Raw genomic sequence first — 13,611 nt, forward strand, 5'->3', positions numbered from 1 at the left:
ATGGGAGGATGGCGATCACTGCAGAATCTTGTTGTGCGTCACTATCATAGATTTGGTTAGACAGAGCCTTTGAATTGAAACTAGCGAGCAGAGAAGGGGTCAGAAGATACTGAATGCCCAGGGCATAAATTTTTTTTGCCCAACCCTCTTTTTCTAGCTGAACCTCCCAGCAGAGTTTGGCCAGTGAGGATGGATTGGCCTCCGAGAATTTTTTCCATAAGCGTAAAAACGCTAGGTCGGCTCTGGCCATTAAGGAGGGAGAGTTAAGTTGTATTCTCATATGGGCCGCCAGCGTGCCTTTGGGTAAGCCTAAGATTTGCTTAAAGAATGTGTTTTGACTAGATTCTAGGGCTGACCGTAGAGAAGGGCCCCAGATCTCACACCCATACATGATTTTTGGAAGAATTTTTTATATATAAAGTTTGGACATGGGTCTCATCAGTTGTCCACCCTTGGAATAAAAAAATTTCTTCAAGAAGCCGAGGGCCTTGAGAGCTACGAGTTTAATATGGGCCAACTGTTGAGCCCATGACAATTTGTTGTTAATATATATACCCAAATATTTGAAAGTGTGGACCTGTTCTATTGTATGCCCGTTTAAGCGGCAGATGGATTTAACTTTACTATACTTTCCGCAAATCATTATTTTAGTTTTTGAGTAGTTAATATGAAGACATTGGGCAGCACAGTATGTCTGAAATTGTGAGAGCATTCGTTTAAAGCCTAGCCTATTTTGGGAGAGTAGGAGTAAGTCATCCGCATATAAAAGGACCAGAACTTTTCTATCTTTGATTGAAGGTGGAAAAAATGATGGAGAGGACATTGCCGGGACTATATCATTGATAAAAAAGTTGAACAAGAAAGGGGCCAGTATGCAGCCCTGTTTTACTCCTCTCCTCATTGGAATTTTTTGGGATAGAAGGCCATTGTGACCTAAGCGAATTCTTAAAACAGTGTCTTGATGTAAGGATTGGAGAGTTTTTTGTTATAGCTCTTAATTGTTTTTTGCTACATCACTTCTCACTATTAAGGCAACCCCATTTCTTCTTATTTTCTCATTTCCTGCATAAAATTTGTAGTTGCCTGATTGAAAATGTCCCATTCCCGCCCATTTTAATTCACTCACGCCAAGGATTGTAATGTTGATACGTTCCATTTCTTGCTTGACTATTTCTAACTTTCCCTGGTTCATGCTTCTCATATTCCATGTTCCTATTGTGTGCGTCGTACAACTCCGGACTCTCCCTTCGCATCTGCATGCATCAGCCTCTGGGCTTCCTTTCAGCTTTGACCCAGCTGCGTCATTAGTCACAGTGCTACTCATACTTGTCCTTTGTTCTTCCCCAGTAGCTCGGAGAGTGCCTTCTGACCTGGTGGTCTCATCTTCCACCACTATCTCATGTTGCATTTTGGATACTCTGTTTATAGGGTTTTCGTGGTAAGAGGTATTCAGAGGTGGGTTACCCTTGCCTTCCTCTGAGTTTGGATGCATCTTAGTTTGGTGTCTCAGCTTTGACCATTCCACCATGGGTGCCCCTGCTAGGAGTCTAGCCTCTTAGTTTAGACTCCTGATGGAATTGCTCTCAGCTTCTTCAACACTCTGAAACCCCCTCATCACATTAAGGTGTGCATCCTAGAGGAGGATCTGAGATTAATCTATATCAATATTGCCATATTGCAAGACAGGGTGAGTCTGTGAGACTGTAAGAGTAGTAGCAAGCAACCTCAACGAGACCTTAGAGAAGGGAAAGACTGGCTTAAGTCTTGCCTGGACTCCTTTTCTTCCTGCACTCTTGAATTCCGTTGCTCATTGAGGTTTTTACAGTTACTTAGAGGCACTCTCAGATGCTTTTACCAGTTAAGGTCTCATTATTCAGTGTTAGAGTGTTCGTGAGTATGCATTCTTCCTTAAGAATATAAGGGTGCAATTCAAAGTTCCAGTAAGGAGCAGCAGAGCTGAATGGAGTGGCAAAGTCACCACTCCATTCAAAGTCATGCGACTTGTGCCACCCAGGGTGGAGGAAGGGAGCTGTAATTGTGCAAATATTTGTCCTGTCCACTCCATGCTGGGGCAGCAGAGGGGCCCAAATTGGACCAATGCAACAGATATCCTTCGTTGTCTAGCTCCACCACCTAACTGCTCCTTCAGGGGCTTATGCTGCCCATCACAGCAGGGCCCTTTGTGCTTGGCAGAGGGACACCTCCACCACATCCAAACTGGCTCCAGCATGGCAGATGGGGGGGTTGGATTGGTTTGCCTCTTCCTTCCTTTCTAGATCACACTAACCTCCACGCAGTCTAGTGTTCTTTGCAAAAATTCCAGCAGCTAGCAAGCACTAAGTGGTTCATGAGAAACAGGTCAATGGTTCACCACTAGTCCATGATCTATCTTATGTGCAAAACTGCCTTAAAGGAGGTTGGAGTTGAAAGGACAATTTATTGTGGGTTGATTTTAAAAAAGACGTTAGACACCTTTCTGTGTAGGAAGTGGGCATATACGAAAGGGAAGGAGTCGGAATGAAAGATAGAAGGTAGGAGTGGAGCTTCTACTCTCAGAAGGAATCCAGACTGCTTGTCTCCTGTCCTAGTGCAGCGGCATGGCTGGCGGGTTGCAGCCAGTGGCTCATGAAGGTACTTGTGTTTTTTTTCTTTTTTAAAGAAGAGCCTTACTATTTCCCAATATCCTTTTTTGTCTTGGTATCTAATCAGTCATGGCAAGCTAAGAAGTTGCCACATGTAATTATAATCTTTTTGGCACTGGGAGAGGGGGAATGAATGCTGAGGGCAGATGAGCAGCAGTTGGGGGGAAAGAAAGAAGAAAGTGTGTATGTACATATGTGTGTGTGTGTGTGTGTGTGTGTGTGTGTGTGTGCGATCTGCTTGAGTCTCTATGAGCTTATAGTATTGTGGAAGGAGTTCTTTAGCATTTGAGTGAGGAGGATGCGCACCATGAGACACACATACCTGACTAATTCCTCCCCTGCCTCTTCTCTTCAGCATAGAGAGCTTGCCCCTCAGCTAGACCTAGACGGCTGAAATTCATCCCTAAGATCCAGTTGATGCTGAGGCAGAATGATGAGTTCTCTGAATCTACAGCAATTGTTTAAGCAGAGAATAATGTCTGAATGTTCTACTCATAATAACATCTAGATGGTTTTCCCCAGCTTAGAATGACAAAATAGTAGAGTGGAAAGGGACCTCTAAGGCCATCGAGTCCAACCCCCTGCTCAGTACAGGAATCCAACTTAAAGCATACCTGACAGGTGGCTGTCCAGCTACTTCTTGAAAGCCTTCATTATTGGAGATCCCACCACCAGCTTCGTGAAATGTTGCACAATGAGTTTGCATGGTGTGAGCCATATTTTAAGGAGTTCAGATAAGAAGCAGCTTAGACACAACACTTTAAAGATTTACCTTGGAAGTTCAGCTTTTACAATTCTGAATTCACTTTTGTTCACCCATAACATACTTTCTTTTGCTGGCTTGAAAATGGAAAATGAACTGCCTTCAAATTGATCCCGACTTATGGAGACCCTACGAATAGGGTTTTCATGGTAAGCGGTATTCAGAGGGGTTTTTCCATTGCCTCCCTCTGAGGCTGAGAGGCAGTGACTGGCCCAAGGTCACCCAGTGAGCTTCATGGCTATGTGGGGATTCGAACCCTGGTCTCCCAGGTCGTAGTCCAACACTCTAACCACTACACCACACTGGCCCTTTTGCTGGCTTAGATTCTATTAAACCTCAAGGAAATAAGCAGCTATCTGACGTCTGTAAACTGGTCATGGTATCCTATTATTTTGCCTCTATTATATCCTTAATAGAAATAATTAACACCAATATAAAAATAAGATATCAAAACAACTGGAAGTCGTAAAGAGCTGATGTAAGGAAGGGTAGACCTCACCTTTGCCTCTCTCGGTGTTGGTGGACTACAGCTCCCATCACCTCTGAACATGGGCCATGCTGGCTGGGGTGGATGGGAATTGTAGTCACACGGCATCAGGAAGCCACAGTTAAATCACTCTGTTCCAAAATAATATCAGATATTCTAAGGGAATTGCTGGTCTGTGGTTTATACGGTAAAAACGTGCCATTTAAGGCTCTGTAAGGTTCAACATGGTCTTCTAAGATAAGTGTTAGGCTTAGTATTAGCTTGCCCTCAAAATGTAATCAAACCTGGTAAAACATTGTGGCTGCAGGAGCAAGTCTATGCTAGAATGGAGTTGGCATAAGGCATCTTTGCTGCCACCCTTGATTTTAGGGTCAAAGTTAAACTTTAGATACAGAGTTGGAGTCAGCATCTTCCTCCAGATTAGAAGCCCAAAAAACTGACTTTTGTTGCTAGAGGTTTGGAAAGATAGGAGGGGAATGGTTTTACGGACTGACCAGCTGTGTTGAGCACAGAAGACCAAATAGTAATCTAGAATCCTCATACCTCAGAAGGAAGTTTGCTGTGCACTGCAGTCAAACTATTCATTGCAGAGAGTAAGAGAAATGGAACAGGAATATTTTATTGAACTGACTTGTGACGGTGAAGGAGAAGAAAAACATTCAAGTTATTCAATGCTCTTAACATGAAGGGCTATGGAGTTTGATAGCATGAGACTTCTGAACTTCCTTATCAAGTGTGTGTTGATCCAAGAAAGGCACCACTGTCTCTACCTACTTTGTGTGTCTCAGAATGAGTCTAATATAAGCCCTCTTTAGGCATTAACAAGGTTCCGAGTGTATAGGGTGCTGCCTCTGTACTCTTGACTCTGTAGCCCTGAGCAGCAAGATCAGAAGAGGACTTGGGAGTTTTCAAGGGGATCTCCAGGTTTAGGTGCAGTATAGCTCTGAATGCCACATGCTGGGGGCAGATGGTCAGGGGAGGGGTCTGTTGCCTTCATGTCCTGCTTGTAAGCTTCCCAGAAGCATTTGACTGACTGCTGTTGGAAACAGAGTGGTGGACATGGTGGACCTTTGGTTTGATCTAACAAGGTTCTTATTTCTTATGTTTGTATCTGCCACGGCTTCTCTCCCCCCACTCACTCCCCACTCTTCTTGCTGTATCCCAAGATGAGCCAAGGACAGCACATATCTACATCTGCTCTTTCCCCTTTCTATCCAGACCCTTTTTACCAGGGTGTGAGGAGGAGGTCCTAGACTCTTTCCCTTTTGGGATGGTCCTCTTAACTGCTCTTTCCAAATGCTACAGGGGGCCATAATTTGGTTAAAAGGGAGGCAGGTGGATTTCTTTAAGTGCTCCCATCTCTTCTCTGATAGTTCAAACACTGCACAGAGTTGCATGATAACACCTGCTGTTGATGGGAGGATCTATGGATGGGCACACTAGGTGACAACTGACTAGCAATGGAAAATAAAAAGAACCAAAAAAGAAATTTTAAAAGCTTCCTAAAACTTAACCTAGAGAAACAGAACGATGCCAGATGAAAGTACTGCAGGGTAAGGTGACTCCCTAGTACAAATCCAATGTGGATCAGTGTTCTTGGTCAGAGGAAATTCAACACATCCCGTTTTGACTGGCAAGTAGTTTGAGGAGGAAGGCTTCACCTGCCAGAGGATTCCTGGGACTTCTGAGATCTCCCTGTCTTCCCTGCAGTCTTCCTTATCATTTGCCTCGGTGTCTCTTCTGAATGTTTCGCAAATGCCTGTAAATTTCAGTTCGAAAACAGCTATTCCTTTGCATCATAGAAGATGGTAACAGGGTGATCTAAAGACCTCTGTTTGCAGTGTAATCACACTGATGAAGCAATACTCAGAGTTTAAACATTAACTGGTCTGGGTGACAGCAAAAGATGCCTTAAGCAGCATTTAGTAGAAAAACGGGATACAAATTTAACAAATAATTAGTAAGATCCATTAAGCAGCACTTTTACAAGATGCAATCCTAAAATTGCCTAATAATGTTTCCTTGTAGCTTGCTTTTCTGCTTTTATTCTGGTTTTAATTGGTTATTGTTGTTTAGACATGTAAACTGCTTTGTGAGGTTCGCATGAAAAGCAGTATATAAACAAATAAAATAGGGATTTTTATAGAATAAGAGATTATATGCTCCGATTTCTGTATGAGCCGTCATAATTGCACCAGTCAAATACTCCAGAGGGAAAAATAATTCTATGTATTACAGTTTTCAACAAAGTTGACTTCAAAGGTTTCTTGACAACTGTGCAGATTGAAAAGCCTTCCTGGGGGTGGGAGATGGGGAGGGAAACGTAGGAACAACACAGGAACTCAGGATGTTGCCTTATACCAAGTCAGACCATCAGTCCACCTAACTCAGTATTGACTCTCCAGAGTTGCAGGGAGGAGCCTTTTCCAGCCCTCCCTGGAAATGTCAGGGGTTGAACCTGGGACCTTTTGGGTGCAAAGCACAAACTCTACCAGAAGGACTCTATCTTTCCCCACACACCTCTCTAGGGATGAGAATGGGGTTGAGTGGGGGAAAGCAGAAGACAGGAATCAGTATCCAGGGGCAGAGACTGTGAGATGTGAGTGAAAGGAGAGATCATGGGCAGAACATTGTCTGATGTGTGTTTGATAGATTCACTGGGGGGGGGGAGGAGGAAAATGGTGACTGGACTGTCCATCCCCTCCTCTCCCAACAGATCATAGACAATCCTACCATTCTGTTCCCTTCTTCTATTCCCTCCTCTCCCTCCACGCCTACCCCCCATGGTTTCCTTCTGCAACAAGAGAGCATGTCAACCACCCCCACCCCCAAATCAGTCTCCAAAAGCCTGTCTGGTGCCTCTTTTGTTTTTTTGTTTGAGCATTAACTAACATGACCTAAGATAAGGATTGCCCCTCCCGCTCCCCATGGCTAACCAAACTTTCTTCCCCCAATGATTTTGACTAAACCCTTTTTTTTTAAAAAAGGAAAAAGTGTTTGAAGGTGATGAATAACAAATAAGTACTGTCTAGAAGTGCCTTTTATCAGCAGCACCTGGTAAGAGAACTAGGACCATTCCTGGACTGGAGAGCTTCACCCCAGTAGTTCGTGCACTGGTGATTGCATGACTGGATTGCTGCAATGCACGCTGTGTGGGGCTCCCCGCAGGGCATTTGTTAAAGGAATTGTAATTGGGTGTCCATTTTTTCATTCAAATGGCTTGCTCGTGGAAGCCTCTGTACCATGTAGAAATGCAGATATTTGGATTGGAGTGATGGCAGTTAAACTAAACAAAAAATAAAAAATGAAGTGAAAACAACCTTGCAAATGCATTTACACAAGTGGCTAGTATAGCAAAATTATTGTTAGCCTGCCCACCACCAGTAAAAGAAAAAAAGAAGAAGGTGCGGAGAACTAGACATCACAGTATACAGGGAGAGTGACTTTGTTAAGAGGTTTTTTAATGACTGGTTATTTAGGATAACCCTAAGAATGATTGTGTAATGTGCCCCAATGTTCTACTGTTTCTATTCAATTTCACAAAATTGTATACCTCCAGTCAATGATTCAATGGCTTCCAAACTGAATTTGGAATTCAATGATTACATTTTATGTGTCCATTTGTGTCCATCGGGTATCTAAAAACTAGGGCTGGGTGTCCATTAGGACACACAATTATTACTTTAAAAATGCCTCGATTCATGGCAGATGTTCTAGAGCTCTGATCCGCAATATCATTGAACGACTGGGATAGAGTTCATGTTATTGTATCCCAAGGGTGGGGAGATAACATACTATAAGTACATAATTTGTGTCTCAGGAAATTCTTCCAGTCTCTAAATCTTCACACACTAAATATCATGAAATATAAGTATCCTCCAAGAACAACAATTTAAACCAACATGTTCCTGCCAAAAGCCATGCCTCGCCTTCAGCAGAAACAGAGCCTGCCTCTACGCCCTGGTTATGGCAAAATTTAGGATATTTCATTGGGGCTCCCTGTCCCATCCCCCAGCTAATATGAGGACGGTTTTGTTCATGCATAAGCTTGCACAAGAATGTATAGATATATTTATTAGGGTTTCCATATCTTCCTGGGACGCCCACCCACACAGAAGTTTCCTTTTATTAGTAACAGTGCAATCCTATATATTCTTACTGGAAAGAACATCTGGTTGAAGACTTCAGAGTGAACATGCCCATGATGAAGCTTGAAAGGTGTACTGGCAGTGGGTGGCACAGTTGTCTTAATCTTCTTCTGCAAAATAACAAAGAATGGTGTGGCACATTAAGTTTCTGGCATAAGCTGTCATGGACTGGGCACATTTATTTTATCAACTGGAATGCTGTTCCTTTTGAGAAGCAAAATGTCAGCAGGTGACGCTTTGGCTATCAGGGAAGTGCCACGGGGGGGGGGCAGGGGAATTGCCGGGAAGTTCGGTTGTTGTTGACATTCTGATTGCAGAGGAGTATTGCCAAGGGGAGAGAGGAAGGAAGGAAGGGAAAAGAACTGAAGTGGGAAAGGAAGCAAGCATCAGAAATCAAAAACATATCAGGCAAGCCTGGACACTCGGAAGTGCGCAGTGGGGTCTTCAGCATATTCACTCAAAGTTAAGTCCCGCTGGAGTTGGAGTTACAAGAAAGGGTGCGTGAGACTGCTGACTTCAGATCTGACCGTGCACGTTTCCCTGGCCTGAATAGACAAATCATCTCAAGGCGAACGTTTGTGGCTGTCTGGGGAGAGCTGGTTTGAAAGGCTGGTTTATTTCTTAGCAGGAGGAGCTGGCCTTCCTTTTATGTTTATTACGAGGGAGCCACACTATTTATTTATTCATGCTTTATAAACAAATGTATATCTCTTAATTGTAAATAAAACCTCGACGCAGTTTACAAAACATAAAACATACATTAAAATTATCAGCGTTACAATTATCAAGTTAAAAACACGTTGTTTAAACATTCAAAAGAAAACTAAAAGTAAAACGGCATATGTTTTCTGAGGAAACGTGGCCTTTTCACACCTCGACCTGCATTTTTTCGCAGAAATCATTCCGAAGGTATCTCCTCCTCTTCCTCTCTCTCTCTCTCTCTCTCTCTCTCACGCACACACGAGACCCCCGCAGCCGCCCTGACTTTGGGGCTGAGGCTGGACAAAGACAAGGTTGCATTCCTGCGTTTGGGCGGCGGAAGGAAGACTGCGGAAGAGCCGGGGCTGTTCCTGGCGGGCTGAGAGCTTTGGTACCTGCGGGGTGTATTTGTCACCGGGGCGCCAAGGGAGAGCCGGGCTGGAGCCACTTTGTTGTTGCCGGTGCACGAAGCGCAACAAGGCCCCGCCCGAAAGGTTCATTGGCAAGACAGAGGGACTAGATCCTCCTTTGTCTGAAGGCCCATCCTGCCACCAGAGATCACACACGGAGAACAGTGGCATTTCTCCAAGCAACTTGCGTTCACTTTTATTGGAAAGTTAGGGAGTCTTTCATGGCGTTATTGGGATTAGTGAAACAGGACAAGAAATAATCATTCTTTAAAAAGACAAGGGAGGACATTGTTGCAAACGCCACACCATTTCAGGTATACAGCGATGAAGCCATTCTGCCCATTGCCCATCATCTCCTGGTGGGACGTTCAGAAGAGCATCAGTGCCTGCTCTTAACCGTTTGTGTCCAGTCAAATCGTATAACATCTTCCAAAGGTCATTTTTGGTCCTCTCCAGTCCCAAGAGCCACAACATACCTGGGACTACCAAAGTCAGTCCGGGTGGCGGCAAGGGAGGGCTGGGCTATGGTCAGTAGAAAGGAGAACGACGGAGACTCGCTTCTCCCTGCAACGCACATTCCTATTGGAGGAGGATGAAAAGTGGGAGGGGGGAGCCTGGCCAATGGACAGGCCAGGTGGGGCTACAAAAAGGAGATCCCGGGTGCCAGGAAGGGTGTTATGTCTCACAACCGCTCACTCCCCTCCGGAAACCCAGTCCAGTGAGGAGACAGCGAGGGAGCGCTTTTGCAAGATGAAGGCCAACAACCCGGGTAAGAATGGAGGACTTAAAAAAATTAGTTGCGTGCCTTTTAAAAAAGAAAAACTTGGCCAAGTGGGGTTGGGTAGGAGGGAAGTTATTCCTGTTTATGGGGCAGGATCCAGGCACCCTGAAGGCATTTAAAGAGCCATCTGTGCCACTCAGGGCTTAAATCTCTCCCGTTCGAGTGGAGGAGTTTTCCGATCCCAGCCAAGATGCTTAGGATCCCAATGGTCAAGCAAAGTGTGCTTCGTAGTCCAATCTTGTACACGTTTACGCGGAAGCAAGAAGCATTTACTAGCGTGCACGGGATTACTGCAATCTTATACACATTTCTTGAATGCAAATTGCTATTCAAAGAAATTGAAGGTGATTTCCCAGTCAACGTGGTTCATAGAAGTTTAGAAAAAGGACAGTAGAAGAAAAGCTTCAAACGCTGGAGGGGCTTTGTTTGGAGAGCTCGGGGGCTTAGATAAAGGTTACAAATTATGTGGCTCTCTAATTGATCTAAAGTAAGGTTTTGCCATGCTGACATTCTTTGGAGGGTGTGTGTGTATGTGTGCATATGCAGGTAGCTGTCATAACTGCCAGTAGAACCTCTTACCAAAGTGAAAAAGCACTTGAAACCTGCGTTCCAAAGATAGGACCGGGCGGTTGGTTCCTTCCATTTCTGCAGCGTAGAATACGCCCCATTCGACGGGACTTGCTCCCCAAAAGGCAGGCAAAGGATTGCGTCTCCTACCTTTGCCTTTAAAAAGGCAGTCACGAGAATTGGTTCATGGGAGCGCTTCATACAGTTTCGCCTCTTTGTATCTTCCCCAAAGGAAGCCGCCCCAAACCCGGAAGAGGCGAGAGGAGGCAAAGGACCGTTTATACAAAGGAGCAGCTCGAGCTTCTGATCGATGCCTTCGAAAAGGACCGCTACGCCGGCTACGAGACGCGGGTGGACCTGGCAACGACGGCTGGAGTCTCAGAATCGCGAGTGCACGTAAGAAGAGGGCTGGGGATCCCCTCCCCTGCTTTTCCTGAGGCGCAGTGTAACCCCCCAAGTAAATCGGGACTAGTCCTCCCGAGCCACTGCTCCTCTGCCTGCCTCCTTGTCTTCTCGCTGGCGGCGCCTTGCGCAAGAGCCGGCTTCCCCTTTCCCGGCTCTCGGGGGGCACCGTCGAGGCAAAGACACGAGGAGAAGGTGCTTTTGTATGGTTTGGCAAGGGGCGGGTGGGAGACTTCCCTCTGCCGGTAGCGCTGAGCCCTGCGGAGAGGTGAGGCGCGAGTGGGCAGGGTGCGCCGAAAACTCGTCGGATCGTGAGAAGGGCTTTCGGGTTTAGGGGGCAGAGCCCCGCCCCCACCCCTCTTTCCCCAAATAGGGCAAAGCAGAACGAGGCCGGAGTCCATAGGCGCGGATCCTCCCAGGCCAGCAGCAGCTATGGCGGGCTTTACCATCTCGCCATGCAAATGCATAGACCTTCCACCCAGCCGAAGCCAGGCTCACCGAGGGTGCTCCCCCGGGCGCGCTGGTTGTGCCTAGACAGGGAACGCCGTTTGGGACTGATGGGCTCTCTCCTCCCTCCCTCCCTCCCTCCCTCCCTCCCTCCCTCCTGTGCAGGTCTGGTTCCAGAACCGACGAGCCAGGGTGCCCAAGGCTCCCCATTTGCAGAAGAAACCGGCTCGGAGGCGGGCTGCCGCGGCTCCAAGCAGGGAGGCGAGCTGCCCGGGAAGGTGCCCGCATCCTCCGGTGGCGCAAGGCAGCGATTTCTCCTATCCGGGCCGCGAGGGAGCGTTATGGCAGCCGCCAGACCTTCCCGTGGGAGCGCTCCAGTATGCCTGGCAGGACCAGAACTCCCCGGCCGTGGAGCCCTTTCCTTTCCCCCAAGCGGCTGTCGGCGGGACCGGGGCTTGCGATGCCGCCTGGGCCGGCAGCACCACCAGCGGCAGCAGCAACACGCTTCCCTATTGTAGCGGACAGTTGCCGAGTGAACTTTCACCGCCAGGCGAAAGCCTCTATTTCGCCTCGAGCAGCAATCTCCCCTGGATTGTAATGGGGAGCGATCAAGCTGGAAGACCCTTGCAAAGGCTGCGGGAAAGTTATCCCAGCGGGCAGCACAGGGAGGCTCCGGATGCCTTTCCCTGTCCAGCTCAGTATCCCAACTCCTTCTTGGGTCACCCATAACTATGTCTGCTTGCTAATTTATTCCTTTCATTTTATCATATTTGCAACTGTTTCAATAAAAGTGTGTTCTCGAAGTGGCTTGCCTGGGATGATTTTCTCTTTACTGAAGCATCCTCTTGCCTGCCTGCAAGAAAAATAAGGCTGCTAATTTGTCTAGAGAGAAAAAATCCCTCTGCCTCTCAGCTGGTTGCGCAGATAAAAGGTCACGTCTCCCTCGCAGGCAGGGCATTCCCCATCTCTTTTTAGGTCGGGTCACGCCCGTCTCCCAAGTTGACCTTGAATGTGACAGAGGGTCGAGGGTGGCTGACACTGGCGAACGAGGATACCCTGTTATGTTTTCGCATTTGCCTCGCCGTGGATTTCTAAGGCGGCAATCCTAACCCTTACCCGGAAGTAAGCACCACTGAATTTAGTACGACTTACTTCCGAGTCGGCATGGTTAGAAGTCCTTGCACCTAGGTGTCTAGGTTCACTTTTCAGAGAGTCAGTCATCTGAATTGTTGGAGTTAAAAGTGCTGGGATTTGGCTGGATTTTTCTGAGTCCCCCCGCCGCCGCCATTGTAGAATCCCAATTTGGCGCTACCTGATGGTGTAGGGGTTTGGGGCTCCAAGACCCCCTTCTGTTTAAATGTTGTTCAGAACTAGAGTTCTCTCAAACTAAACTCCACAGAAGGCTGAGGACGCTACCCGGATGTTTGGGAAATCTTTGAACTCAAAATGTTAAACGCATATAAGGATGTTTAAAACTGCCATGGAAAGTGGCATACCTTAAAACAGGGGTTCTCAACCTGGGTCCAATGATCGGCTTCAGAGGTCCGTGAACATGGGTCAAAATATCTCTTTTCTTCGATTTGCATGCAACGATTTTTGAGTTTGGGCATGTCCATAACTTTCATCAGATTCTAGAAGGAAACCGTGAGCCAAAACGTTTTACCACTGACTTAAAAGGTACTGGGCTTTGATCTGTTCATGCTTGTCCATCTAATTACCAATTGCATAGTAGCCTCATCCAAGGCACTTTACAGCTTTCTTTAGGCCAGCAAGGCAAAGAGAATGTCTTCTTGAACTGAGTTGTTTGTAAACTTCGTTCTGGGTATGAAATGATGTACACTTGTTTCTACTGAAAGAAAAAAGGAGTGTCCGTTTAAAATCAAAAGTGTGTGTTGCGTGGCAAAGCAGGGAATATGGGTGAATTTAAATGAATTGATATATGAAATTATTTTTAAAAAGACAGCTTAAAGACAGCTAAAAAGGCATCTCCACTGATCTTTCTTTAAATGAAAGGTAATTATTTATTAAGTTGGTATAAAAACCCCAGCTTTCAGGAACAATTTTCGGAGAGGCAGTCACAAAGAAGGGAATGCCTCTTCCGAGATGGCGCCTGCTGCAACATCATATATGCACCATTATTATTGTTAAAGAAGGCATTCCTTTGTCTTCGAAACGAATGATATATTAATCTCATATAAAGTTGTTTCAGTTTGATCCGTTATTATTTTAAGTATTATTGTTATTCATTTAAGAATGCCTTTCACG

At 46.0% G+C, this 13,611-nt stretch overlaps 1 protein-coding gene across 1 annotated transcript; it reads left to right on the forward strand.

Moving 5' to 3' along the window:
• The first annotated feature begins 9,809 nt into the window (after window positions 1-9,809).
• On the forward strand, window positions 9,810-12,237 carry LOC133388329 (tetrapeptide repeat homeobox protein 2-like). Its single transcript, XM_061634309.1, has 3 exons — window positions 9,810-9,918; window positions 10,730-10,893; window positions 11,512-12,237. The coding sequence occupies exons 1-3, from the start codon at window positions 9,900-9,902 to the stop codon at window positions 12,073-12,075; spliced, it is 747 nt and encodes a 248-aa protein (XP_061490293.1). The 5' UTR covers window positions 9,810-9,899; the 3' UTR covers window positions 12,076-12,237.
• Window positions 12,238-13,611: the final 1,374 nt, after the last annotated feature.

The sequence above is a fragment of the Rhineura floridana genome, chromosome 7 (assembly GCF_030035675.1).
Source record: "Rhineura floridana isolate rRhiFlo1 chromosome 7, rRhiFlo1.hap2, whole genome shotgun sequence".
In the NCBI taxonomy this organism is placed as follows: domain Eukaryota; kingdom Metazoa; phylum Chordata; class Lepidosauria; order Squamata; family Rhineuridae; genus Rhineura; species Rhineura floridana.

Excerpts from the sequence above, each read along its gene's own strand:
- LOC133388329 (XM_061634309.1), top strand. Across the intron at positions 10,894-11,511 it reads TCTCAGAATCGCGAGTGCAC|GTCTGGTTCCAGAACCGACG; the intron begins GTAAGAAGAGGG and ends CCTCCTGTGCAG.